The 27,904-nt window shown below is 44.9% G+C and overlaps 1 protein-coding gene across 2 annotated transcripts in view; it reads right to left on the bottom strand.

Annotated features, from left to right (window-relative positions):
- ANXA5 (annexin A5) overlaps positions 1 to 27,658 on the bottom strand; it is an 846,782-nt gene extending 819,124 nt beyond the window's left edge. The window contains exons 1-2 of one of the 2 annotated variants that reach the window (XM_086962217.1): positions 27,462 to 27,658; positions 26,589 to 26,651 (exon numbers count right to left, since the gene is read on the bottom strand). In XM_086962217.1, the coding sequence (XP_086818343.1) occupies positions 26,589 to 26,603 (15 nt within the window). In that variant the 5' untranslated portion in view covers positions 26,604 to 26,651; positions 27,462 to 27,658. The remainder of the gene's footprint in view (positions 1 to 26,588; positions 26,652 to 27,461) is intronic. The other variant, XM_086962218.1, reaches the window with a different exon arrangement.
- Positions 27,659 to 27,904: the final 246 nt, after the last annotated feature.

Genomic DNA, 27,904 nt, shown 5'->3' with positions numbered 1-27,904 from the left:
TTATTGGTGCCTCTCATTTACCCTCACCTCAGTCCTGATGAAGAATCCACTCTCAAGGAGCAAGTTTCCTGTTTTTTTATAGGGGTTGAAACGTTGACACTGTTGTGTTGTATTGTCTAACAGGGATGACAGATTCGAGATCTGCATCAATTCATGTTATGATTTGTCAAATATGTGCTGGAAAGTCATCTGGCTGGATAGGTTGTAACTATTAATTACTGATGTATATAGGAGCACTACCTTCCCCTTTTACATCACTATCACAAATCCCTCCCATGCAATTGCCACCCCCACTCTTTGTGAACTGTTTTTTCAAAACGTTGTTTACTCATGAAATAAGTTGTACCTTATAATTTGATTAACCCCGGTTTTGTGGTGAAATAAAATCACAACCATTTTTGGTACAATTTAATGGTGATATCTGATTTATGATTAGATAATAAAGATCCTTTCCTTATTTGTATGTGGCTTGACTGTTCTCCACTGTGACACTAACTTTTGTACCACTTTTTACCAGAGTCCAGTGGTCTTTCGGGTTATCCAATAGCTATATAACTACCCACACAAGTGAGGTACCATTTTTACAGGAAGACTTAGGGAAACACAATAGTAGAACAAGTGTTTTTGCCAATTGACTTTCTATGTATTTATCCCTTCCAAATATAAGACTGTGTAAAAAAAGAATTATTTTCAAAAATGCCCTCTTCACATGCTGGTATAGGTACCCACATATATGGTGTTGTGCAAATTACCACTGCTTCTAAATTCAATTTTTTGTTCACATTTCAGAAATACATAGTTTTGCTTGATAGCCATTTTTCACTCTTTATATTTTACGCTATATACCCGGTGCACAATGAGCTGCAACTTGCTATGGTTTTTCAGTTATTGGTTCTATGCACAGATTCTTGGTGAATCTACAAGTCCTATATACACCTGCAACCATAAGGCTCCAGGGGACATAACAGTATATTGCTTGTAAAAATCTGCCATACTTGGAAGTTACAGGTGAAAATGCAGACACAAATAGTTGAAATTAAAACATATTACAAATGAGTTGAAAAAAACAGCTGTTACTTTCTGTAGGAAAACCTTGAAGGGTCTATATAAATAACTCCTTGCTGAATTCAGATTTTTGTTTACTTTTCAGAAATGTAGAGCTTTTTAGGATCCATTATTGGTTTTACATCAATTTCTACCACTAACTGAAAGGAGGTTGAAAGTACAAAATATATATATATATATATATATATATATATATATATAGAGAGATAGATAGAATAGGCTATATCCCACTAAAATGTCAAAACTGCGTAAAAGATTTTGGTTTTCTAACAAAGGTCTGCCTGTTCCTGAAAGGTTAAAAAGAAAAATGCTACCTACCCAGTATGCATCGGTTCTCGGCATGTAGAGCTGTAGAGTCACATGCTATGCAAAGATCGCCATCTAGTATTGGGCCCGGACATTTGCACTTTGCATTTGTTCAAAAAAGTAGGAGACTCCTCCTTTTGGTGATAGTGTGCATGGGCATTGACTCCATTGTTAGATGGTTTTCCCGCAGAGAGTGAGATTGGAGTAAGTAAGAGTAGAATATAGATGTCCATGTGTAATGATCAAAGTAAGATAGTACTGGAACAGATACAGGAAACCGGGGAGGTTGGTGGGCGCATGAGTCTACAGCTCTACATGCCAAGAACAGATGCATACCGGGTAAGAAGCATTTTCCGTTCGGTGCATGTGAGCTGTAGATCACATGCTATGCATGGACTATAAAGCAGTAATCTCCCAAAGCGGTGGATAACATGTAGCTGTTGCAGTGGTTTCAAATAGTGTACGTAAAACTGCCTATCCTACATTAGATTGTTGTCTGGTTAACACACCGACACAATAGTGTTTTGCGAATGTCTGTAGTTTAGACCATGTTGCAGCTTTACAGATATCTTTTATGGAATATTTCCAGAGAAAGCCATAGAAGCCCCCAGTTTAGACTTCATTGTGAGTGCCGGCTAGCTCAGAGGTCACTAGAAACTCCCTCGAAAATACAAGAAGGGATTAGTCTCCGACAACCATATAATATGACAACTTTGTTTCCCCAGAATGAATCTTCTATCTCTAGAGTCGCTGAAACAATAGACAACAATAGACAGCTATTTCACTCAGTCAGAAGTGCATGCTTCGTTTCACCAGAGTTGCTTAGAAATAGTGAGACAGGTGTTTTCAATAAAAGTATTTATTGAACAGTCCTATTTCTTAAGCATAAGAACTGCACTGCTACAATTGAAATGCTAGTTAAGAAGTACAATGCATATAGTAGGAATAGTATTATAAAATAGTACTGTAAGAGCATGATATGGTTTCCAAGCCATAAACATACAATACATAAAATGTATAAAATACATTTAGTGATAAAATAGAGGCTAAAAGTACTCAACTGGTGCTTCTAAAATACGCCTACCCCGGTGTACCTAACCTAAGTCTAGTACGAGGGAGGAGTAAGTGTGGTGTAGCTTAAGTCTAGTAATTTTCTGCCAAGAATCTGTTCTAAGAATTCTCTATGGGTCTAATCAGCTCCATACCTTGGTTTTAGAATGATAGAGGTCTTGTATCTCTCTCTCAGGAGTCGATCTCCCAGCAACCTGCAAGAGTAGCCTGGAAACACATGAGCTGGATTTCTCAGCAAGAGAAAAGACAGCATCTTCTCAGTGCATCAGTTGGAGGGTCGGCTTCCTTCGGCACTTGCAGCAGCAGGGCGTCGGGCAAGTAGTTAGTCGATCTGCTCATAAACCACCGCGTGTTTGACTGGGCAAATGTAGGCTTATTTATACTTTGAAGGTGCCGAGTTTGACTTAAGATTGGACATAATATCATCACTAGGAGTTCTTGGATAAATTCGTATTCAAGCGCGGGGGGTGTCCCCGACTGCTGAAGGCTGGTTTTTCCACGAAATCATTGTGGATTCTCAGAGTTTAGTGGAAGTAGCCATGCCGTATTTGGGCTGCACAGGCTAAGACTACATAAGGTAATGATTCCTATGCCTATATAAGGACTAGGTGAATTATGCCTATATATGGGTATGAATCGGGAAAATTACACTAGGGTCCTAGATTCACGAACAATAGTACATCAATGCTCTTTTTACATTTAAAATGTGTAGAGCATTTTCTGCCACCGAATCTGGTTGAGGAAAGAACAGGCAACTCAACAGATCTGTTGATGTGGAAGGCAGAAACTAATTTAGGATTAGTTCTTAGAACCACTTTATTTAGGTGAACTTGTAAACATGGTTCTTCTATGGTTAGTGCCTGAATCTCGTCCACTCTTCTGAGGGATGTTATAGAAATGAGGACGGTTAGTTTCCAAATGATAAACTGTATTTCACATTTATGTAAAGGCTCAAAGGGTGGACCTGGTAAGGACAATATTAAGATTCCACGCTGGGGCCTGTGGAAGTCGTGGAGAAATAACTAGTGGAGTCCTTCGAATAAAGCTTTAATAGCAGGCACCCCGAAAAAAGAGATAGGTGCTGTCTGTTTTGAAGATAAGCAGCTATATGTAAGAGTATAGACATGTACGCAAAATTTGAACGTTGTAAATGTAGCAGATAAATGATATTTTTAGTAGAAACATCAGGTGGATTGACATGGTTGTTTTAACAATAAATAACAAACCACTTCCATTTTGCTGCATAACAAGCTGCATAACAAGCTCTTGTAGTAGGTCTTCTAGCCTCGTTACTAATATTCATATAGTGTGGTGGAAGATTTTAGACAACCAAACTCTGATTTTAGGTGCCAGATTGCAAGATTGAGAGGTTCAGGATCTGGATGTCTCATCCCTCCATGGCTCTGCGTGAAGAGACTGGATGTGAGATGTAGCTTTTGATGAGGAATTACTGATAGTTCTAAGAGGGCAGTGAACCAAGGTTGCCGAGCTACTAGGATTAGTGTGTGGGATGCTTGCCTGAGCTTCCGAACCACTAGCGGAATGAGTGGGAGAGGCTGAAAAGTGTAAGCAAATATCCCTGACCAGTTCCTCCATGAACCATTTCCCTTCGAAAACGGATGTATGGATACCTGGTGGCGAAGTTTGTGCATTTTGCCTTTTGGTGTGTGGGGAACATATCTATGACTAGAAAGCCCCAGATCTGAAAGAAGGGGAAGAAAACTTGAGGGTGAAGTTGCCATTTGTGAATTTGTGGTCTGTCTGCTGAGGAGATCTGCAATCAGATTGTCCACTCCTGTGAGATGTTCCACTTGGATAGAACTAGTGATGAATGGCAAAACTTTTCAAATGTCTTATTCGAGGTGCGACAGTTGGAGAGCGTGTGTTCCTTCCTGTTTCTGTATATGATACATAGCTGTCAGGTTGTCTGAGCGTATCAGGACAGCTCTGCCTAGAAGGTGAGTTTGGAAGTCTTTGAGCGCTAAGAATAGTGCTAAGCGCTCCAGATGATTTATGTGGCAAAGCTTTTCCTTTGGACTCCACAATCCTTGAATTGTGCGAGTTTGGAGATGAGCTCCCCAACCAGTGAGCGATGAGTCTGCTGTAAGCACGGTCTATGGAATCGGGTCGATGAAAGGCCGCCCTTTTGTATGGTTGTGTGGATTCCAACACTGCAGAGAGTGAGGAGTACGGCCGTCCAACACCAGATCCGTCAATAGACCCAGAGACGTATTCCACTGACGTGCTAAACATTCTTGAAGGGGACGCATTTGTAGTCTTGCATAAGGAACTATCATGAAACAATGTGCCATCATTTCTAGTAGTTGCATGAATACCCGAGCTGGTAAGGAGTGACTGGATTGAAATTTGGGAATGAGAGCCTGAATATTGTGAAATCTATTTGGATTGGGATAGACTAGAGTTTGTGCATCTAGAGTAGCCCCTAGATATGCCTGTGTATTGGAGGGCTGAAAATGGGATTTTGACAAATTGACTGTAAATCCGAAGTTGTGCAGTAAGCGTACTGTTGTTGGAGTGTGCTGTAGGCACTTTGAGAGAGTGCTTGCTTTGATAAGCCAGTCGTCTAAATATGGGAAAACGTGAACATGTTGTCTACGCAGATGCGCGGCGACTACTGCCAGGCATTTGGTGAGTACTCTGGGAGCAGTAGTTACTCCGAATGGAAGTACCTTGAATTGATAATGTTGCCCGCCATTACAAACCGGAGGTAAATATGATGGGCGGGATGTATTGGAATATGGAAGTATGCGTCCTTCGAGTGGTAATAAAGTTGCCCTGTTGTAACAGAGGAAGTACCTGTTGGAGAGTGACCATATGGAAGTGATCGGATTGAATCTAGAGGTTTAATTCTCTGAGGTCTAATATAGGCCTCAGAGAACCGTCCTTTTGGGGAATTAGGGCAGCAGTTAAGGTGTTAAAGGCCCTGGACTAGAGTTATGGGGCAGAAGCGCTAGCAATGGCCTAGAACGAGGGAGAGGGTGTTTAACAACCAGTATAGTGCAAGACAGAAGGGCTTTTAGAACAATTCTCCCACCGAGGGTAAACTAGAAATACAAAGACAGACATTGGATTGTTGGAGCACGAAACCTACACTGTTCGTTGTTAGCCCAAATTAACTCCAAAGTCATCAACAGAACACTAAGCATTCATGTTCTAATATAACTTAATCTGGTTTAAAATATTAGTAAGTAAGTAATTACATTTTATTGTAATAGGTTAATTAAAACCATTACAAAAAAAATACATTAATAGCTCATATCAGATAAAAGATTTAAGGAAAAAAATTTCAAAACAAGAAAACTTTGGTTAAAAAAGTAGTAGTGCTAAAAACAGTACGATATAGGTGCCTATTCATAGTGTCATGTCTTGGCCAGTGTTCAATTGATCTAGTCAGTCTCAAGGTCATGATTTTTTTTATTTCAGTTCCAAAAGTTTCAGGAATTTGACCAACTTCCCATTTAATGCCGGAAGTCCTGGGTCGAAACAAGCAAGAACTGCTTGTCTACGTGTACGGATTTAGGCAGTTTTTAACAGAGCTGCTCTTTCCTGTTTCAGCCTCGGGCAGGTGCATAATAGCTGTTCAAATTCTTCATTCTCTGCACCGCACAGCCTGTATTTTGTCCCACAGTCCCTTCTCAACCATGGTTGTAAATGTGGAATGGATGGTAGGATTCCTAGCCTATGTTTTAAGAAGGATTTCCTGCCATACCCCAGACCAAAGTATGCTTGTAACCCCGGCGATTTGTATGTGGACAGAGTCATCCAGGCATGTTGCCTGTGAGAAAAGGTACCTTTGTCTTCCACATGAGATTGTCTTTTTATGCACTTGTTTACAACATGCTTGAATTGCATATGCGGTAATGGAGTTTCCCATAGTTCTTTCAGACCTGCGACAGTCAGTGATTCCTCTAAAAATGTTTTCCAGCAGTTTGGAGGAGCTGCTTAAATCTTGCCATAGCTGATGGTCCAACGTGTTTTCTGGTAAGTTCTTTATTTTCTGCGAGCACTTTATGTAGGACCTTCTTGCAAGCATTTGGCAGGTCAGTCCGAATTGTAACCGGATCTGGGCTTGTGAGGTGAAAGTTGGCAGGTTAAAAAGAAGTCGATAGGCCCTTGCAATGGTTATGTCCAGCAATTTCGCATCTGAGCCTCTTAGAGCCTCGCTGCCGTATGTGATAGATGACTATTTTGACTTGCGCCACGCGGAGCAGTGGGACCGTTCAGGTTAGACTTTAGCTGTTTAAGTGTAGTAGCTATCAGCATCCCTTTCCTCTTAATTGCCTCTAGTTGCTTTGAGAAGCGACCTCCTTTGTCGACCAAGATTGCAAGATATTTATATTCTGAGCAATTTGCGACAACCTTTGTTCCAAGGAACCAAGTGTGCAGCTTTTTATTCCCAGTTATGGACAGAACTTTAGTCTTATCGATGTTTACTTCTAGTAGGTTTGCTTCGGCATATCCATGCAGCGTGTTGATGAGATTTTGAAGACCTACTTTCGTGTGGCTAACCAGGACCACATTGTTTGCGTAGGATATGCTGGGCAGCGCTTTGCCCCCCAAACGTGGAGCATGCGCGTTGCAAGCTTCTAGGGAAGGTGGTAGGTCGGCTGTGAATAAGTTGAAGAGTCGGCGCTAAAACGCACCTTTGCTTTAGGCAGTTTGTGGTCAGTATACGCCTGGAAAGGTGTGTGCCGTTACCGAGCTTTACCTGAACCCATGTGTTGGTGTGCAGTTCAATGAGAAGGTTTAATAGAGGCGCGGGCATGCCCCAAGAGGCCAGTTTTCTCCAAAGGTAGCCCCGGTTAACGTTGTCAAATACCACCTTGAAGTCCACAAAGCAAAGGTGGAGGTCCAGTTTGGTCACCCTTGCTTTGTCGATAAGCAGCGAAATTGCCAGCAGATTTGAGGTTGTTCCCGTTTCTCTGCAGAATCCCGTTTGACTAGGTGGAATGATGTTGCGCGAATGGCCAACAAACCGCAGTTGGGTCAGTAGGAGCCCCGCAAAATATTTAACCTCAATGTCCTGGAGTGCGATCAGCCGGTAGTTTTTAAGCTGTGTTCTGTCCCCCACCTTATAAATTGGTGAAATGATTGAGCCCCTGCTTGAGGCCGGAAGGCACCCTGATCGGCTGACGGACAAGTAGAGGTGGGGGGGGGGGGGGGGGGGTGGGGGGGGGTCAACGTTTCTGCCCAGTATTCTTACTCAAGTTTGAAAAGGGCCGGAGGAATGCAGTTTGGCCCTGCAGCTCCATCTTTCCTTCCCTTTGAGATTAGATTCTTGAGTAGACCCGCGGTGGTTCCGAATTCAGCTTCTACCCAGTTGTTATTATTTGTGGCGGTTGGCCCTCTGGGGCAACCTGGGGCTTGCTTGCTATGGCGACCTGTTGGTTGAAGTGCGAGTCTAAGAAAGATTCCCAAGAAGATTTGGTTATACGAGACGTTATTCCACTGTTCTTCGGATTTAAGATTGTTTATTGTGGACCAAAACTGGGCGCTGTTCCCCTTGGAGTCGTGATGAAGTTTCGCCCAGAAGTCGTCTTCGTTGGATCTTTTAACTGCCCAATTTAGTTTTTTGAGGTCCGCCCAATGCTTATGAAGCTTTGCAAGATGAGCCCTGTCCCCAGGGCTTTTTCTCAGCAGCCTTAACAATTTATTGATCTCCTTTTTGTGGATTTTTTGTTCTGGGTGCTTGAGATCTTCCTTAGAACACTGGAGCCAGCAGATGGACAATGCCGTACAATAGTCTAATATTGATTTTCAAAATCGGCCGTAAATTTTTCCACCCTGCAACTGGGTTGCCTGAAGGATAGTTTAAGCATTTTTGTTGAAATTTTGCTGCTTGTAGTACCTCCGGCGTGTTAGCGACAGAGGTTTTGATTAGTTTAAAGATTATGGTGTGGCTGGCGTGTGGTCCTGTTGGGTTTGAAAGAATTAGGTCTGGAAGGGCATAAAGTGAGATTTCCTGAGGGCGGATGACCCTAGGATCCGTTGATTGAAGTCTCCAGAAAGAATTAAACAGGGTGAGGTTTGCGTGATCATAACATGATGTAGATGGTCCGTTAAGCGCTTTGCCTCTTGTTTTTTGGATTAATGTAGACATTGATCAGCTGGACCTCTTTTTTGTTTCCCCCAAAGTTTAATACAATCCCAACTGTGTTTATAGCCGGAGTGTTGGTAGTGAATACCTGCACATTGCTAACAGTTGAGATTTTGATGCAAGTTGCTAGGCCACCTGCCAACCGACCGAACTTGCTTTTCCTTGTGGCTGGGGAATGGTGACCGGTATAACCCTCTAAGTGAACCGGCTCCTCCAGCCATGTTTCTTGGAGGAGAATGATTTCACGTATTGTAGAAAGTCTGTCAGCTGCTTTGTTGTTGAGCCCGTTTAGGTTCCACGAGCATAGTTCCAAACGTGAGGGGGCTGAGCGTAGGCCTGACTCCGTTAGGTTTCCTGGTCATTGGCAGTTGCATGATGTGTTGCATATTCTGAAGAGTCGATCTTCTACCGAGCTATAAGAGTTTGCAATCATTAAGCTATTTTTAACCCCAGACGCCTGGTTGGTTGTCGGAGAGCGACCCAATGCACCCTTCAGCACCGACCTTGTTTTCAAAGTTGTTGTAAATACTCCAACCTTGGGTCTCTCAAGCAGGGGGAGCGGGTATCCTATGTGGTGGTAAAGGGCAGATTTAATCCCCCATTCTTTGAGGAGATTTTGCTCTTCTAAGATTTTGTTTGCGATTTCGGATGAAATCCATGTGGCTTTTGTCGCTTCGTTGCTGTGTGGCCTGTCAGGTTTTATAAATTCTATAGAAAGAAGGTCGGCTGAGGATATGTTGTTTAACGCTGGTATGGTGCTTAGTAGTCGTAGTAAGTTGCCTCTATTCAGAATATCGAATGGCCCGTTGATTCGTACTCTGGAGTGAAGAGGATAATGGTAGAAGTCCTACTTGAATCATTCAACTGAGCTGTTGGCAGGTGGGTATAGACTTGGGTCCTTAAGTCACTATTGTCGGGCTGAGGTAAGTTCCCTGGTAGAGTGCCCCCAAAGGAGAGATTCTTGAAAACAGGAGCAGATGAAGCTGTGGGGACATTTGCTACGGTGGAATATAGCTGAGTTTGGGGGCACGGAAGTCCTATTGTCCTCTGTTCTTGAGCTCGGGGTCCTTCGCAGTAGGTGCCGATAGACCCTTCTTGTGCCAAGGCCAAACTTTGCTTTGACTGTATCCCACTTGTTCCGAATATTGAAGGTGGTTTAATGGGGTTGGCATAGTTTTCATTGTCCTTGCCGCGGTTTTCCAGCGTGTTTTGGTTTGCAGTGTCGCTACCAGGCGGGGCCGACCCCTCCTCCTGTGTAGATGCCCCTGTGGGAGCTACTACGTGTGCTCCGTTCGAGGAGGCTCTGTGCACCGTAGAGATAAGTTCTCTGCTGTCGTCAGTTCCTGTTCTTGGGCCTTGGTCTTGCTGCTCCTGACTTTTCCCTGGCTTTATAAGCGTGCCAGTAGTTTACCCACTTTTTGTTATCAGTCTTTTGTGGCCTTTCCTCCTTTGCTGCCGCCGCCCTCGTTCAGGGGTGGAGTGTTACTCTTTGAAGATGGAGAAGAAGATGTTGTCAGGTGGCCCGCTGGCTACACCCAATCACCCGATGGCGGCGTCAATGCCCCATTGTCAGCAGAACTGGCTGTAGTAGGCCCTCCATTTGATGGACTGAGGAAGGCGGTTTCACTGGGATTGATATGCTGGGACCTTGCGTTGTGCCCTTTTGGCAACCCTTCTATTAGAGAGGATACTATTTCAGGAAGAGCTGACCGTTTATCGATGATAGGCCCACAGCTGCACACTAGCTTTGCCTCTTGCTGGGTTCTGCTGATTAGCGAATTCAATTGGCCACGTTTCTCATCTATTCGCCCAACAAAGGCAGCCAAGGTGTCAAGTATGGTCAGTTGTAAGTCCATTTTGTCTGATTGAAAATGTAGAGTGTCTACAGTTCGTTGCATGGTATTTAGCAAAATGTCCCACGTGTTTGCCACGTCTGATACTGGAGACCTTGGTAGTGAACTTTTTTGGCTTGGCCTTTTGTTGGGGGTTGACGACAGAGGAATTCGGTAAGGTGATTGAATCCGTGAAGACACCCTCCCGTTCGAGGCCCCTTTTTATTTCCCGTTTTTTTTAATTGATTCTCTCTGGGCGAGGATGGTTTAGCCAGTATTGACGGAATATATGAGGCAACTAGTTCAGCCCACTCCTGTGAGCCCAGGTAGGTTAGGTTGGCGGGGCCGTCGCTCCCAAGATTTGGTGTGTTTCCCCAGTCTTCCTTCAGATGGTCATCGAAGATCTGACCTTTTGCTGTGCCTTCCTTTTGCATTAGATGTTTTAAGCGGTCCAGTTGGTCCAGAAAGCTTGTGTCGGTGATCAGCGAGTTGTTTGGATTGTGTGGGTTGTCACTGCTTAGGGCTTCTTGCCATGGAGAATAGTCCTTGCCGCTACAGGTTGTGCGAAACGTATTTTGGGTTCTGAACGGTTACTAGTCAGGGCTCGACAAATCCACTCGCCCGCTCGCATTTGCGAGGGAGAATGGATGAGGACGAGCTATTTTTAGCTCCTACTCGCCCTTCCTGGCGAGTAGGAAACAAACTAACTTTTGTCCTCTGCCTTTGAAAACGGAGCAAAAGTGACAAGATAACAAGATTTAAAGGCATTTTTATTGCTCACAAAGGAACTAAGCAATAAAGATGCCTTTAAATCTTGTTAACTTGTCACTTTTGCTCTGTTTTCAAAGACAGAGGTCAAGTAGGTTGCAGTTGGGTCGAGGGGATTTTCCAAGTTACTAGGCCTGCAGGACTAGTACAATTTTTCAGATTTGTCGAGCCCTGCTAGTACAGGTAAAGTAGTTGGTGACGGTGGGGAGTTTGTGTACATAGGAGATGAAGATAAATGTGGGTCAGACGTGACCCCCCTGTCGCTCAACCGTGGGACTGGTGGGCTACAGATGGCCATAACTGTAAGCTCGCCTTCACCTGCCGGACCTAATTTCCCTCCAACAGATGAGCATGATACGGGTTGGCCATCTGCTGTAGCGGAGCAGTTCATAGTACCGTTTCCTTGGCCCAGGGATTGGTCTTTTTGCACTTCACAAGGGGCTAACGGAAGTAGTGAGTCCTGAAGACCCAGGATTTTTCCACTAGACGAAAAGATAGTGGACAGTGGATCTTTCAAAACGTTGAATATTGATGTGATTTTTGGTTGTCGAAGGTTGGGGCGAGGATTCACGGCCTGAAGAGCTTGATCGCTAGCCGGTTCGCTTTCTCCTAGGGATAGATCCCAGCTCCCACCGACTTCATTCCCGTTGTCCTTTTTGTTGGCGATTGCTGCACAATTCTGCTTGGTCTTGGCCTTTTCCTTGATTTGAATCCTTTTTGTGCCTGACCTCATGCTGAAGTTGGCCGGTAGTTTTAAGCCAATAAGTTCAGAGGCGCACTTGGCTGTGCTGACTTTTGCTCTAAGGAGCTAGTTCAAAGGCTGGACTCGCGAGAGCGAAGGGCAGGGAGAGGAATGCAGACTCACACAGCGCTGATCTCTAGGTGACTCCACTCTCCACTGTCTTCAAGCCCCCAGGCGTCAGGCCCTGTCTCTGAAGGTCGCCGATCCAAGTTGGTCCAATCAGCTCTAATCAGGACAGTTAGAAAAGTTGGAAGAGTGGCTTCAAAGAGTTTAGATAGATGGATGGATGGGTTTTGGAGGGGGCATAAGAAATGCACTGCACCGTTCACAGAGAAAATTTTTCGCCGCTCCCCACTTGGCTGCACAAAGCTGGCCCAGCTGCATCCGCTACGTCTGCGACTCGCTTGTTCGCTAGTAAGGTTGTCTGATTGGACCGCCTGTTTGATGTGACATCTGGTAGCTTTTTGTGGCTGCTTTGACGATTCAACCACTACCTATTGCCTTGTTGAACAAGCAGGAGGCTGTGATGCGGCAAAAACTGCAGTGAAACAGCGAGGGGTCCTCGGACATGTGCTCTGCCAGTGATATCCGGCAGTTTGGTAGCCCTACTGGCTCTGCTCGCGCGTCAGGGGTCGAGGTAAGGACCACCACAGCAGCAGCTCACCAGTGGCGCCTTCGCCCCACTCCTCCACCTCTGCAAGTCCAAGCGCTACTCCACTCTATGGATTCCTGCAGCAGCTGCCCTAGAATCACTGTTCAGTAGCTCGGGAGGATCCGGCAGATCAGCTCAGGTCAAGTCATGTCAGGTTAGGCTCCTGCTGCTTGCCGAACCGCTACCGCCGACTGCTGCCGAGGGTCATACAAGCAGCGCAGCAGTCCGCAGTCGCACTCCCGTAGCGAACGGCGCAGAGGGGGCATTCCAGGCACCCCAGGGGCACTCCATAAAAACCAACAACAGTTCACCTGGATTTAATCAACGACGCGGGCTAAAGTGCACCCCGTAGCTCTCCCTTCGCTTTTCCTCGGGTCCACAGCTACTAGCTCGCGCTCACGCTGCTCGCACCTTCCGAGGGGCGCCGCCGGTGTTTTGGTGATGCTAGGACCTGGGCTGACTCCTGAAGCCGTACTAACAGCTGCAACTGAAGCAGACTCCCAGGCAAACTTCCTCGTCCCTTCCTCCAACTCCACAGCTTCAGCTACAGCTCTACATCTGCACCTCGCCAGCAGTGGCGCCAACGCCCACGACCTCGGCCGCAACCTCGGCCCGACAACACGGGTCACTGACACAGGCCGCTGACCCGCTAATCCGCTGGTTCGCTGTGGTTGCGGCTCTCGGCTCACAGTTTATGGCTTCGGAAAACGCCGAAGCAAACCGCTGCCGCTCTCCCCTCCTCTCGCAGCTGGTACCCATGATTTGTGGCTACTGCAGCTCTCTGCTCAAGCTGCACTCTGCTGGCCAACATATTAAGAAAACGTATGCTTTAAGAAAAGCTATTGTTCAGTCTGCCTTTTTCAACTGTGTTTAATAACTTGGAGAGTGCGGGTGATTTTGTTCACTCACGCTGGTACAGACCAGTTCATGAGCCACTATCATTAAATTATTTAATCTTTTATTCAAATTACTACATAAGCACGAATGTTTCCATTACTTGCCAGGAATTGCAATACTAAGTGTCCAATTTTCACTTATTTCCATTACATAATGAGGCTCCTGTGCCTTGTAGGGACACCGCCTACCAATATAATAAGAGTGGACATCCAGCACCACACCCATCCTGAGCCAAAACCACACCACACAGAAAGAACAGGAAAGGTAGCCTCCACAAGGGAAACCCTGGTTCTCCCAGCGTTGAAGAAATTCTAAGGCATAGACTATGTGCTGGAAGAAGACTTGTAGGACAAGGAGACAGACCATCCCATCCTGAAAGAACACATTCCAGGTCTGGAACCAGTGGAATCATCTGGCCATGAAGAGCAGACCGTGGCAAATTATAGCCACTGACAAACCAGGAAACTAGCTGGTAGCCCCACCAGGAGCAGGAAACAACACCTTCGACCCCCCCCCTCTGGCAAACTTTTGCTAGAGTTGCAAAAACCCAGCACCAAGAATCAAGCAGAGACTGCCCCAAATGATATAGCCCAAGCATTAGAGGCCGTGAATGTTGTCTAAAGGCCACCAACCATGTTTTGATCCAAGGACAACCAGACACCCAAAATAAAGAGTACATGCCAAATAGAGGGGTCAAGATGGAAACTGTAGCGACAGAATGGGGCAACAATAAATCCCCACTGACCGACTAATAGGACTGATGAAAAGATTGGGCAAGCAGGATGCGCTCAGGCTCTGCACAGGACTCAACGATTACCACCCAAAACACTGGGTGCTATGGCATAGCAAGCACCACAGGCCTAGCAAAAGGAGCGCAGGGTTCACCTTTCGATCCTTGGCTGCAGCACAGCTCTGCACGATGTGACTCTGGGCTATAGCACACTGAATTTCCACAACGGCCTCCAGCGCCGACCCGTAAGGGTGAGTAGTTCACGCTTTACAAATATGGATTTACATTTATTTTTACTCATAAAACTGCAGATGGGAAAGGCCAAAGCATGCAGCATCATGCTGCCTCTGCGCCAACATTCCACAGCGACAGTCAGAGCATGAAGCACCCCTGACAAGCTCAGGGATTTCAAACAGACTGGTGGCTGGGAAGAACGGGTGCGCACTACTACATTAAGCTTGATATTGATTCAAAAATAGCCCAACACGTATCACAGTGAATAGTTTCAATGTCATCTTTTCAGCTCACATAATATTAATCAGTAATCATCTCTTTTCTTTTTAGTGTACTTGTTTGACATCAAATCAAGATCCTTGCATACATTTTAAAAACAGGTCACATGTTTTCTGCAGGGAGATTAGGGGTTCTTTTCGAATTTGGTTTAAGCTCAGTTTCTTTGCTGTGGCGAATATCTATCCCTAGTTCCATGACCAAGTCTCTAACAGTGGAGGCTCCTTCATCTTCTGCTGTTAAGGAGCTTAGTGTGGTAGTATTGATTACATCTTGTAAAGATAAGTCATAAATTAAAGGGGGGGGGGGGGCGCAAAACTCCCAGTTTTCATAAGCATATAATGGGTGGCAAATGAAATATATATATTTTCCTTTTTTGGGGAGAGCGGCAGTCTATACACAAACTTTTTAGATGTCAATTTTAGCCAGGTCAAATTCTAGATTCACAGCAGGACAAAAACCAAGACCTTTCATAAGTACTTTTTTTTTATGTCAGGCGTGAGCATTTTATCCGATACATGGGCAATTTTCAACTCCGATGTTCTCCTCTCTCTCTAAAAAACATCTATTACCTCCAGTTCCAGGATAGTGTTTGCATCCCAGTTCTCTCTCTGAATTGGTCTCGAATGTTTGTTCCCTCTCCGTGTCTGTTTCTAGGGCGGGTATTCAAATTCAGATTGCTTATTTTTATATGTTTGAGTTCCTCTACTAAACTACTTTTGCCAATATCCGATTATCCCTCTCCAGGTCAGGGATACTCTGTCCCTGGATGGTATACTTGAGGAACGATTGCTAGTATCTGTTGGAATACTAGTCTCCCCAGTAAGTTTCTTACCAACTAAATGATCAAACTTTCTCACAAACGTGAACTCTTTTCCTCTCGGGTAGTCGCGCTCATCCTTTTTTTAGTTTTCTGCCATGCGTATTTTAATATCATCCTGGTGTTTCTATAATACACTATTGAGAATTTAATCGTTTTTTTGTTTAGGTTCCCGCGGAGTCATCTGTTGGATTTAAATTTACAAATCACATCTCTTGTAATTTAGCCACCTTACTCTCTGCATTAGAAATGAGATTCTCTATCGAAATTAACTGGATTGTTAACCAGCTCCATTTCCCTGCTTAAAAGAATATCTTCCTCTGGGTCATCATAGGTATTAAAATATTTGGGACCTCGGTCCTCTAGATATTGTGCTTAATATATTGTTTTAGGGTGGCAGCATCCCACCATTTGGATTGTTCATTCATTTAGAGTTTTTCAAATCCCTTAACCGTCTCTTAAGTCGTTCATTCCTCGCTATATTAGATATAGTACTCCCTGTATTCCTGAAAATCTCCCCCACCATTCTCTCTCTACTTTGCGTAGACTGAAACTAAAAAATGTTATCAATGAGATGCCTGGAAAAAAAAAAAAAAAAAAAAAAAAACACACACCTGGGAGTTATCACCCCCTATTTTGTGACCCATCTACACAATATAACGATACTACCACAATTCTCTCCTTAACAGAAGATTAAGGAGCCTCCGCGTTGGAGACATTGCCATGAAACTAGGGATAGATACTGGCCACTGCAAAAAAACTGGGCTTAAAGCAAAATCAAAATGGCCCCCTAATCTCCCTGCAGATAATATATGGGACCAGTTTATAAAAAAAAGTATGCAAGGATCTTGATTTGATGTCAGACAAGTTCACAAAAAAGAAAAGGAGGGATGATTTCTGGTTAATATTAGGGGTGAGCTGAAAAGATGGCATTGAAACTATTACAGGAGGATGACACTTTAGTCATCGGGGAAGCATGGAGGGGGTTGTTGTGATTAATAAGTCCGATTATAAGCTGCATTATTTTCTAGGTGAATAAATTGGGAGAAGTGATGTATTAAAGTACTGAATTTGAATAATAGACAGGTTGGATTTTTATCAGAAACTATCACTAATCAATATTTAATATGGGCACTATGAATGTCAAGCAAAACAATACATATTTTGCTGTTTTCAATCGAACATGTTAAGATATTGCAGTTTCCCCTTCCTCTCTGCAAACGTGGGAACATCTGTAGGTCTGTTTTTTTGATTCACCTTATGGAATAAACCACCAATTTATTTTTTTTTTTTAGAAAACTTGAAGTGAACCTACAGTACCTCGTGGTTGGATAGAGCACTTCTACTAAACAAATGATCATTTACACTTCCTTTCTTACTGTTTGAAAGCAACCAACTAGTCTACGTTCAAGATAATATAGAATGAGGTGTTATTCAACATTGTTTTTTGGAGCTATACTTTTGCTGCACCCCTCGGTTCTGTCAACTTGTGGACTTTTAGTCTGTCTTAAATATCACCGGTTGTACGGACTATTTATATACACCATCATATATTAGTAGTATACATATGCACTTAGACCAACAGAATACTTCATACCATATAGGATTATATTTTTAGGGGTTCTTTAGCCACCATAAACACCTTAGTTGTAGCAATAATGAGATGCAAATTAGTTTTGCATTAAATGAGTGACGCAGCCGTAACATTCCAAGATAGATGCTCTTTTATTGATTAGGTAGCCAAAGTTTGAGAACAGGAAGTTAGTCAGCACGCGAATCACATAATTTTATTGAGTATAATAAGAAACTACAAGATGGCACCCACTGGGAACGCAGACAATCTAGACGAGTCAACAAAGTGGTGGGACTACTCTCCCCTGGGTAAGAATATAGGTCAGGAAACTGGAGTTTGGCTAAATTAGTATGTGCGAAACCGAGTAGTCCCCCATTAGGTGCACTTGAGTGTGAGCTGCACATTAGTGACTGCAGTTATGACACAGATTTAATGTAAAAGTTCCTGCAATACTTATTTGATGGACTTTGATTACAATAGCTATTAAGGAATACAAACAGTGACAAACGAGTTGCATGTAGAGTTCCAGCAACATCATGCAATAAAAAAAAAATTGGGAGGACAGTGAAGCCTTCTCACTGCCAGCACCTAACCTAATATTGCTCCAAAAAGTCTTGCCCCTTCTATTCTTATGGGGGTCAGTGTGCACACCGAATGACCCCCACTGTCACAGTACCTATTCCCTCAGGAATTTTAACAATTTGAAACAAAAATACACAGGTGCACCACATAAACAACGATTCAAAGTAGGACTCGTTTTAGTGTTCACAAAATAGATAGCAAAAGTCAGATCTTCAATTTAAGTTCTTTTATTTCATTTTCTTGTGTGGAACGAATACAGCAGACGCGTTTCGTCCTGTTAGGGTCCCGTAGGATCGCTCTTATCACTTTGCGACCCTGTCCCTCATACTCAATTGGGCTACCTCTGGCATCTTTGTCTGCTGTTTAACTATATGTGTCCCCTAATAAGGATAAGCCTTCATATCCAGCACATAAATGATTACTCCGTCAGACTGATGATTACTCAAAGACTGACTACTGCCATTAATGGTCTTCAAGTTCAACTTTCGGAATTCAATCAACATTAGAAGAGGGTATTGACAGACCCCCAACTCAGAGCGTATATTCATCTCTGATTTATTGTACTCAACACGTGGATAGTCTCTTGAAATATAATTCACTTCGGAGATATAGTTCCTTTTTTTATTGATGGTACCGCCCGACAGATCGCATATACATTGGAATCCTCGCCATGAAGAAGTCCTATAGCAGGACGAAACGCGTCGGCTGTATTGTTCTTTCCACACAACAATAAAATGGAATAAAAACTTAAATTGAAGATCTGACTTTTACTAGCTATTGTTTTGTGAAGACTAAAACGAGTCCTAATTTGAATGATTGTTTGTGGTGCACCTGTGCATTTTTGTTTCAACATCATGCAATATTACACTTTTCAATTTAGCTGCTTTGTCGCGCACAAAGCCATGTAGTAAGTGAGACTAGTAAAAGATTTGGCTTGGGATGAAATAAACTAGCAATACGGACCTTGAATTCTAAATATCTAATATATATCTTGGACCTTGAATTCTAAATATCTAATATATATCTTGAAACTAATATTGTGAACGTAAATAGCTCACTAAATCTCTTATGGCTTCATTACAGAAGATGAAAACTATACATCATCATGTGATTATTTTCGGAGACTGAAATTTTGTCTGACAGCTGATATTACAAACCATGCTAGCTTATATATGGTATGAGGTGGTGATGACAATGTAGGTTCATGTAAATTAATCTTATACAACAAATAAATATTTTCTTTTTTACACAGATACATAGCTATATATTGACCCATTTGATCTAATACTGGATTCTAAAGTGATGATAGCATTCATTACAGAATCCTGGACAGACGCAGCCTCGGGCCCAGACATCGTTAAAGCCACCCAACCCCTCCCCCCCCCCCCCCCCCCCCCCCGGATTATGATTGTTTTATGCAAAATAGAGAAAGGAAGAGAGGCGGAGGCCTGGTTATTATTTACCATAAATCAGTTAGAGGGTCCTTCCAGCCTGTAGCAACTGACTTAGACGAAGCACTTGCTTTTAATTTTACATTATCTGATCACCAAACCCTCAGAGGCTGTCTACTCTATAGGCCCCCGGGGACTAAAGCCCCCTTTTTTTACAGCTCTGAGCAGTCTACTCGAAGCAGTGGTATGCGCTCAGTCCTTTACATTACTAGGAGATTTTAATTTTCATCTTGAGTGCGGTTCAGACTCAGATACTCAGGATCCGATTGAACTGCTGCACGGGGAGGAATTGAAGCAAAGGGTCTGTGGTCCGACATATAAGGCAGGACACACCCTAGATGGTATTTTTTCTAACCATCCCAACCTAGAAATCACAACAGTGCAGCTGGTCTTCTGGTCTGACCACGCCGCAGTCCACTTTAAAATTACTCTAGCTCCCCCTTCGAAAGTCTGCAAAGTTAAAATCCCACCAAGAAAGATCAGGAAATGCAAAAGCATAAAATGTGAAGCGCTTGAGGACATACTGAGAACATCTATGTCGCCCCCCTCAGGAAATGTGGAGGAGGCGGCCTCAGCCTACACCAATTGGCTCGAGGCAGCATGATTGCATCTGGCTCCCCCTAAAATGTATCATTCCACGCGCTCAAAACCTTCTGCCCCCTGGTTTTCAGATCAGAGACCATAAGTTCTCTGTAAAAAACTGGGAAGATCCTGGCAGACAAACTACAGGGAGGCGGACAAAAGATTACTCAATGCCGAGCTGAGAGTTTATAAAGAGATGATTCGATTGGCTAAACGTGCGTTCTTCACGAAACGGATCAAGGAGGCTAGCAACTCCCCAAAGGAACTATTTTTCACTGTGCCATCTCTAGCTGCCTCCAAACCAGTGGAGATACCCCCTAGCCCCCAACTATGTGAAAACCTGGCCAAGTTCTTTTTGGGAAAGGTGGAAAAGATTTTCTACCCACTAGACAACCTAGTCAGGACTCCTGCCCCCAACGCAGGCCCAGAGATTGATAGCAAAATGGAAAAACTACTTAAGTTCACTCCAATTAGCGAGGAGGAGGTAGCAAACCGACTACAAAGGATAAAATCAGGCTCCCCTCATGACCCTTGCCCAGCCACAATTGCAAAATTAGCACCCTCTACCATTGCTGCAGGACTTACCCCCCTGTTTAACAACATGCTTGATAGCGGGGAATTCCCCTCACGATGGAAGCGAGCATCCATTTTGCCCCTTCTTAAAAAATCTAACCTCGATGTAACCGACCTTAAAAACTATCGGCCCATCGCCAGATTACCCCTTCCCAGCCAAAATCATGGAGGGCATACTAAACACGCAGCTGAGCACCGTCCCTGAGGACAGGAGAACGTCTAGATCCATCTCAGCACGGATTCCGGGCGGGGCACAGCACGGAATCGGCACTGATCAAGTCTGCTGAAGACATAAGAATAGTGATGGATGGAGGTGGCAGAGCCGCTCTGATCCTGCTGGACTTGTCCGTGGCCTTCAACGCGGTCCACCACAAGTATTGGTGGACTAGTTGGGTGCCTGTGGAATTCAAGGAAAGGCACTTAAGAACTTGCAGTCCTTCCTATCCAGCAGGACTCAGACGGTGGCCCTGGGGGACTTTGAATCCCACCCATTTGTGCTTCCATGCAGTGTTCCCTAGGGGTCACCCCGAGTCCGACTCTTTCATGTGTATGTCTCCACCCTGGCGCCAGTGATTCGATCCTTTGGTTTTAACCTTACATCGTATGCAGACGACACGCAGATTGTGGTGTCGCTGCTCCCGGGTGAAACAGAAAGCACAGCAGACCGGTTCAGAGGCTGCATGCGGGAGGTTAGCAATTGGATGGCACAAAACTGTCTTAAACTCAACTCAGCAAAGACGGTAGTGTTGATATTTGGGTCCAAAGACAACTTCTGGTCCCCAAGATGGTGCCCAGAGGAAATGGGGACCCCCCCCCCCCCCCCGTCACCGATGGCGAAGTTTAAAAACCTGGGTGTACTAATGGACGATTCTGTGTCCTTCAGACCACAAATTAACGCACTATCCTCAACAACCCACTATGTGCTAAAAACCATTCAGAAAGTTCTGCAGTTTCTAGCGGATGAACATAGGAAGACAGTGGTAACAGGATTGGTGATGTCCCGACTGGATTACTGCAACAGCCTCCTGCTGAATGCCCAACAGGGGCTGCTAAATAAACTCCAGATCCTGCAGAACGCAGCAGCCAGCCTGATCACGGGCACACCCAAGTTTGCCTCGGTAGCACAGGACCTGGTGAAGCTACACTGGTTACCAGTTCGTAAAAGAATAGTTTTCAAAGCACTCTGCGTGATCTTCAAGGCACTGCATGGCCTAGGCCCCCAATGTATGAAGCAGCTCTTCCATTGGTACAAGCCTGCAAGATCCCTAAGGTCAGCTGAGCAGGGGCTGGTGATAGTCCCAAGAGTCAGGAAAGCTCGCTGGGGGGGCAGGAGCTTTTCTCTGGGTGCGGCTAAGGCCTGGAACGCACTGCCGCAGAGCCTCAGACAGATCGCTGACCTGCTGGCATTCAGGAGAGCCCTCAAGACGTGGCTCTTTACTCACCAATTCCTCAGCATACGCACACCAGTGATCACCCAGCGCCAGGACACCTCCGGGTAACAGCGCGCTTTAAAAATTTGAAAAATAAATTAATAAATATACAATTTTTAAACTGAACCTATGCAGACCGTATACTCGGGAGGCCTGTCATGTGTTGGGTAAATAAATTTAAATACAGCTCTCGTATGATAGGAGTTGGGAAAATATTTGGATTCCAATGCACTTTCATTTTGTTCTTCGAAAGAGTTCCGATGAGTAGGACATTATATACAGTTTATCACCAGTGGACAAGGTGTGCCCTGTGTGATAACACTTGGGTGAAATAAGTTTATAACGTATATGTAAAGAAATTGATGTTGTGTGGGACATATGAGCGCACGATTTTATGTGCAAAACACCTGTGATAACACACAAGTGCGCACAAGAGAAATTTAGGGTAACAGGTACTTGTGGCTGACCTTATACCCAGTTTCAGAATGTCCCAGGATGTTGCATTCTACCTTTAAGCACGCTAAATTTTCAAACATGTGGTTGACAATTGCATTCCCTTAGCATCCACAGCAGCGCTGGGGCGACTGGATGTAGGGTGCTGTTTAGGCGTTGGGTGCCATGTTGATTTTAATGGGAATTCTCCATTTGCAACAAAGACTGCGGGCTTGGCGACAAAGATCTTCTGGAGGTGATTACCAATGGAGAGGTAAGTTGGGATGCCGTGGGACATCGGGTGCAGGGGTTTCTTTAGGCATAGGCTTTTCTTACCAGCTACGGACACGGTTGGGGGTGGAGGGGTGGCACAAGTGTTCCAGAAAGGCCGCTTGGAGATTTGAGGCAGGTCAGAGATCACAGATCAGGATTGCAGGGGAGACCACCTTGTGTTGTTGGACCACTCAAACTCGGCCGTGGGTGTCGGGTGCAGAGTGGTGCAGACTTGCAGTTGTGGGTGGGGCCCAGAGTCTGTGGGTGAGCAAATCCGATGCTCACAGGAGACCAAGTTCTTGGCTTAGTAGGCAGGGCAGGTCCTTCAGGCTGCTGGCTGCAGGACACACTAGGATTTGGCTGGAGCAGATTGGAGGTGGGGACAGGTCGGTAGGGCTGGGGCCAAGTTAGTGGGCATCATACTCCTCTTAGTTTCAGCACAGCTTCTTCAGTCCTTCTTGTTGATACTTCTCTAAGGAGAGACTATTAAGGGTTGCCCTAAATACTAGATTTAGGGTTGTTAGAGGTAAGTAAAGGTCGGGACCAACAGGTTCCTTCCTTGGGGTGGGTACACCCTCTAGTATGACATCCTCCAGTGGGAGGGGAGCATATGCCTCACTCTGGTTGGCTGCATCCCCCTGCATCTGCAAGATGGCGGGAAGTGAGTTATACTTCACCTGGCCTCCCCCACCTGAGAGGTGGGGTTGGCAAAAGTGGGCATACCTTTCTTCCTCACTTGGTTTTTCTGTTGATTCTCCCGTCCAAAATCTAGGTCAGAACTGGTGGGGGTCAGTTGCTGGAAGCAGCAAAGGCCTGGGGTGGCTCACAAAGGCGGCAAGCCTTTGCAGCTTCCCCTTCGTGGACCCTGTCCATCCTGGGTCAGGAGGATTGGCACCTCGTCCCAGGATGTGCATGGTTTCAGATTCCCGAAAGCAGCAGGCTCTCAACCCAGGGGTCCAGAAACATGTCTGGTGGTGGCAGCAGAAAGCAGCCACTCAGCCTGGACACTAGTGGTAGGTCATTTTTTAGGGGCCATATCTAAGCTGGCCTCCGAGTGCATTTTTCATTAAATCCCACACTGGCATTAGTGTGGATTTAATGTGCCGAGAAGTTTGGTGCCAAACTTCTCCGTTTTCAGTAAAGCCTTCATGGTGCTGTGGAGTTCGTAATGACAAACTCTTAACACCATATACTCTAACAGTACTGCACTTACAATGTCTAAGATTTGGCGTAGACACTGTAGGGGTACTGGGCTCATGCTCCTGTACCCTCACCACTGGTATAGTGCACCCAGCTGGAGGGGTGGCTGACCTATGCATGGGTAGTAGGCATAGTGATACCAAAGGGGATGATGGACGGAGTGCTAAGATCTCTGTACTGGGGTGAATGTATGATATTGTTCTGCATTCTGTCCATCAACTCTTGTTTTTGAATTTGTCACCCAGAGTGGGACGGGTATGCTCAGATGTTTGTCCCGTGCTCTCCACTCCACTGGAGTAAAGCTATCCTGGCTGAAGACGGCTGATAGCCAGAAACCGGTCCTAGGATGCTCGTTTCCGGTCCAGGGAAGACCTGGCTTGGCAGTTCAGGCTGGACTGTTCACATGAGGCACAGGGTCAAGGCTGCTTTGCATATAGCCATGTCTGAACTGGGGTGGGGGAGTGAGCTAAAGAATGATGGATTTAGGCCCAGATCTCTATACTGGGGTGAATGTATGACATGGTTCTGCATTCTGTCCTTCAACTGTTGTTTTTGCAGGGTAGTAGGCATGGCACACATCCCTGTTTTCCATGTCGACTCTTCAGTTCATGGCATGTGGACAAAGAGTGCCAACTGGGTTTTGTTTAAATGCAGTTTTAGGGAAATAACATTGGCCCAGGTTAGCTGTTTCGCAGAAGCCCAGGGCACACTCAAAGTACCACACAAGTGAGGTTTAATTTTACTCGGGAGACCAAGGGGAACGCTGGATGGTAGGACATTTGTGCAGACACAGTGAGCCCACAAAAAAATGTGTGGAAAAAGTGATTTTTGTCAGCCATATTAATTTGAGGTTTGCAGGGTATTCTGGGCAGGAAAACGTTGGGTGATCCACACAAGCCATACCTCACTGAACTCCCCAGGGTGTCACGCTTTCCGAAATATGCGAGTTTGGTAAGTTTCCCTAGATGGCCGCTAATACGGGGCCAAAACCCCAGGTATCAACCCAAGCACCCCCAACCCCCCTCCCCCCCACCCCCCCCCCCCACACACACAAAACCAGGTTATTTTGATGTCTCCACAATACGTTATACGTTTTGGGCCATTCCCTGCCATGGGCACTTGGCCCACCCACGCAAGTGAGATCCCATTTTTATTGAAAAGGATAGTGGAGGGATAAAAGAGGTCTTAGGGGGAGGCTTTTGGATGAGTAAAAAGGAGTTTGAGGGGAGGAGTCAGAGGTAAGAGTTCAGAAAGGTTTTAGGGGATCGGTATAGTAAAAAGAGGTGTCAGATGCAAGGAGGGGTAGAGTAGGAGAAAGACTAGAAAGGGTTATTTTGGCGATCATAGTAGTGGTATGGGTTTGGGTTAAATGAGAGAGTGGATGTAAGTATGTATTGATGGATGTAAGTATGTATTGATAGATGTATAGGATGAGAGATAGGATAGTGCATTGGAAGGAGTAGTATAAAGAAGTTTGAGATGAGTCCGAAGGTTGGGCTAACCAGCCTCCAAAACCACTAAATACCACCCTCTTTAAAAAATGTAAGGTTAAAAAGTAGGTTTTATCACTAAAAGCCACAGACGCTGGAAGTAGGGGTGATGCAATAGCCCGAAAATAACCATGCTGGAATTCAGAAAGTAAGTGAGCAATAAAATGCTTTTACATTTTGTTTTTTATCTGGTCACATTTGCTACGCTTTCAAAGATTGTCAAATGTCAGGCTTTTTTTTGGAAAATTTGTACTTGTTCTTCTAACGTGCAGTGTGGAGTTTACTTTTCTTTCTCCGAATGTAAAGATAAAGGATTTTGTAAGGCAAACTGACAATCTTGCTGGGAAGCAGGGAATGAAAAGAAAGGCTAAATGATGGCAGTTTGTATTTTTAAAAACATTAAATACCTGTAAATGATGTAGCAAATATTTCAAGCCCTATCAGCAGTTAGAAAAATACAAATGTAACTCTGAAGTGTGACGAAAACTAAGATTTAATAGGATCAAAGGAAAACCACACTTTACATGATGAGCAAATTATAAATCTTTGGTAAAACATGATCTCATCGCATTATAATGTGTGTGCCATTTAGGTTTTATCAGTAAAACTTCGTGTCAGTACAAATATTTCAATGGAAAAAGTGCATTTTTAAAATGACAATCCTCACCAATACCATGGCTTACTCATTTTTGCGAAAGCGTGCTCTACAATGCCCAACTGGACACACAATACACCCTTACCACGCTCTATGTTGAATGGGTGTGGCTTCTTTACTATACTTGTGCATTTTTCACTAACCATATTGATCAGTGATTAAAATTGCTATCAGCACCCCTACTCCAAAAATCGTTCTAACGCAACTGCTAAAAGCACTTAAGACCGTTGTTGTGTCGGTGGAATTTTAGAATATTCTGACATTATGACATGTTCATGACGCTAAAGAAACAAAGTCATGAACATGGGTGAACAAACGTACTCAATGCAACAACGGTTAATGCAATGCGGTTGTTTTCGTTTTTAACCAAGTACGTTAATAACCGATGCCTAGAAATACAGAGGCGCCAGAGACTGGAGGAAACTCGCTCTGCCACTTTGAGAGCGATCACGGGACAAAGCTCAGCCCAAGTCTGCTGAAAACCTTCACTGTGGTAGGCGGAAAAGGAAGACACCCAACCCACATGAAAATAAATATTCGCAGTCTGCCAAAAAACAACGGGAAGTTGGAAACACTAGTCCACATGACTAGGAATCAGAGCCAGTCCTCGCTCCTTGGGTTGATTCATAACACGAAGAAAGTTATTCTAAAACCTGGAAGAAAACGAGCCACGTCAGTGCGTCTATACGCGCGACCATTTTGTAAGGTTAAAAAATTCGCGTTACAACATAACGGAAACAATCTAGTGAAAATAACGGTTTGAAACAGAAGCCCTGCAGGTTTGTATAGAGGGAAGCGAGTTGAAACACGTCTCGCAGCGTCGGCGAGAGACTCACCTTGAGACACGCCATGATGGTTTCTGGTCAGAGGGAGGAGGAGGAGAGCTGCGAAGAGGAGAGCTGTGGGGAGGAGAGAACAGAAAAGGATAAGGGTCACAAACGCGGAATGATTCAGTTTCAAACAGAGCTCTCAAGATTCCAGGTTCTACGCGCGAGTAGCTCATACAAAGCAGGGGTGCAATCTGGATTTGACGCTCTGTTGAGCCCGATATAAAAGGCGTACTTCATAAACCAGAATGAAAAGAAACACCTTGGACTGAACCAGCTAGCTACGCGGGCATGGTCCCCGGTAAAGTGTGAGCTCTGCTCCCAAAATCTGTTCTCGAGATTGACTCCGACCTCACTACATCAGAGGACTCCCCCGCCGTCTCTAGCAAATGTACTTTGCCTGCCGACTCCTATCGCTTTTCATCAGCCAACAACTCCCCGGAGCCCGTTTGTGCGGTCTCTCCCTGACTCCGTACCGGCTCACGGTTATAACTACCCAGTTGTCTGTAACCATAACTTTGATGTCCATACTGCCCAGTCGCCTATCACCAGCTGCTAAATTACAATAAGTCAACCTCTGTTTTTTTTTTTAAACTTTTGTAATATTCGTTAGACTCCAATTAGAGTAGAAAGTAATGTGCGTTACTTGTACACCCAACCATCTAAACTTTGAAGGGGTTTGATATTAAAAAAAACAGTGTCAACTCGCCACCACAAACCCGACGCCCACCGAGAGCGCAGCACGGTCTGAAGAAAAGATGGGAGGGGGTGTGTCGTCCCTGCGAACCGCTGTGTAACAAACCCTGGAAGTCCCGGACCACACCTAAACTGCTCTAATATTCGCGGAACGTCCCTCACCCCACCTAACCAACAGGTACTCACAGAGGCTGGCGAACAGGACAGCTGGTCGGCCTCTTCGTTCTCCACACACAGCTCCGCGAGGATGCTGCTTCTCTTGAAGCGCTGATAAAAGTAAAGTAAGCTGAGCTGAGGCTTCCCGCCCCGGCCGCACCCTGGGGAGGGGCCTGCTCCTGGTCTGTAAGCGGTACAGCCGCAGGATGGATGACCTCCAGGGGCCTAAGCAACAGGAGTTCCGAAGGCATCTTTGAATAGCTATGCCGAGCTCTTAATGTCGGCCGCAGCCTGCTTTGTGCGCCCGAGCGTACTATTTGCTCTCTCCTTCATTTCATTTTCAACGCCTTACTATGAATTACAATTTTTGTTGTATTTGACCATTTCAACATGTCACCCCATGACTCTTGACTTTTCAATTTGCACGGCAAAGGCATCTTGGCTTTTTAATTTGCACGGCAAAGGCATTGGCA

The sequence above is a fragment of the Lissotriton vulgaris genome, chromosome 3_1 (assembly GCF_964263255.1).
Source record: "Lissotriton vulgaris chromosome 3_1, aLisVul1.2, whole genome shotgun sequence".
Taxonomy (NCBI): Eukaryota; Metazoa; Chordata; class Amphibia; order Caudata; family Salamandridae; genus Lissotriton; species Lissotriton vulgaris.
This window is presented reverse-complemented; position numbering and strand designations above follow the sequence as displayed.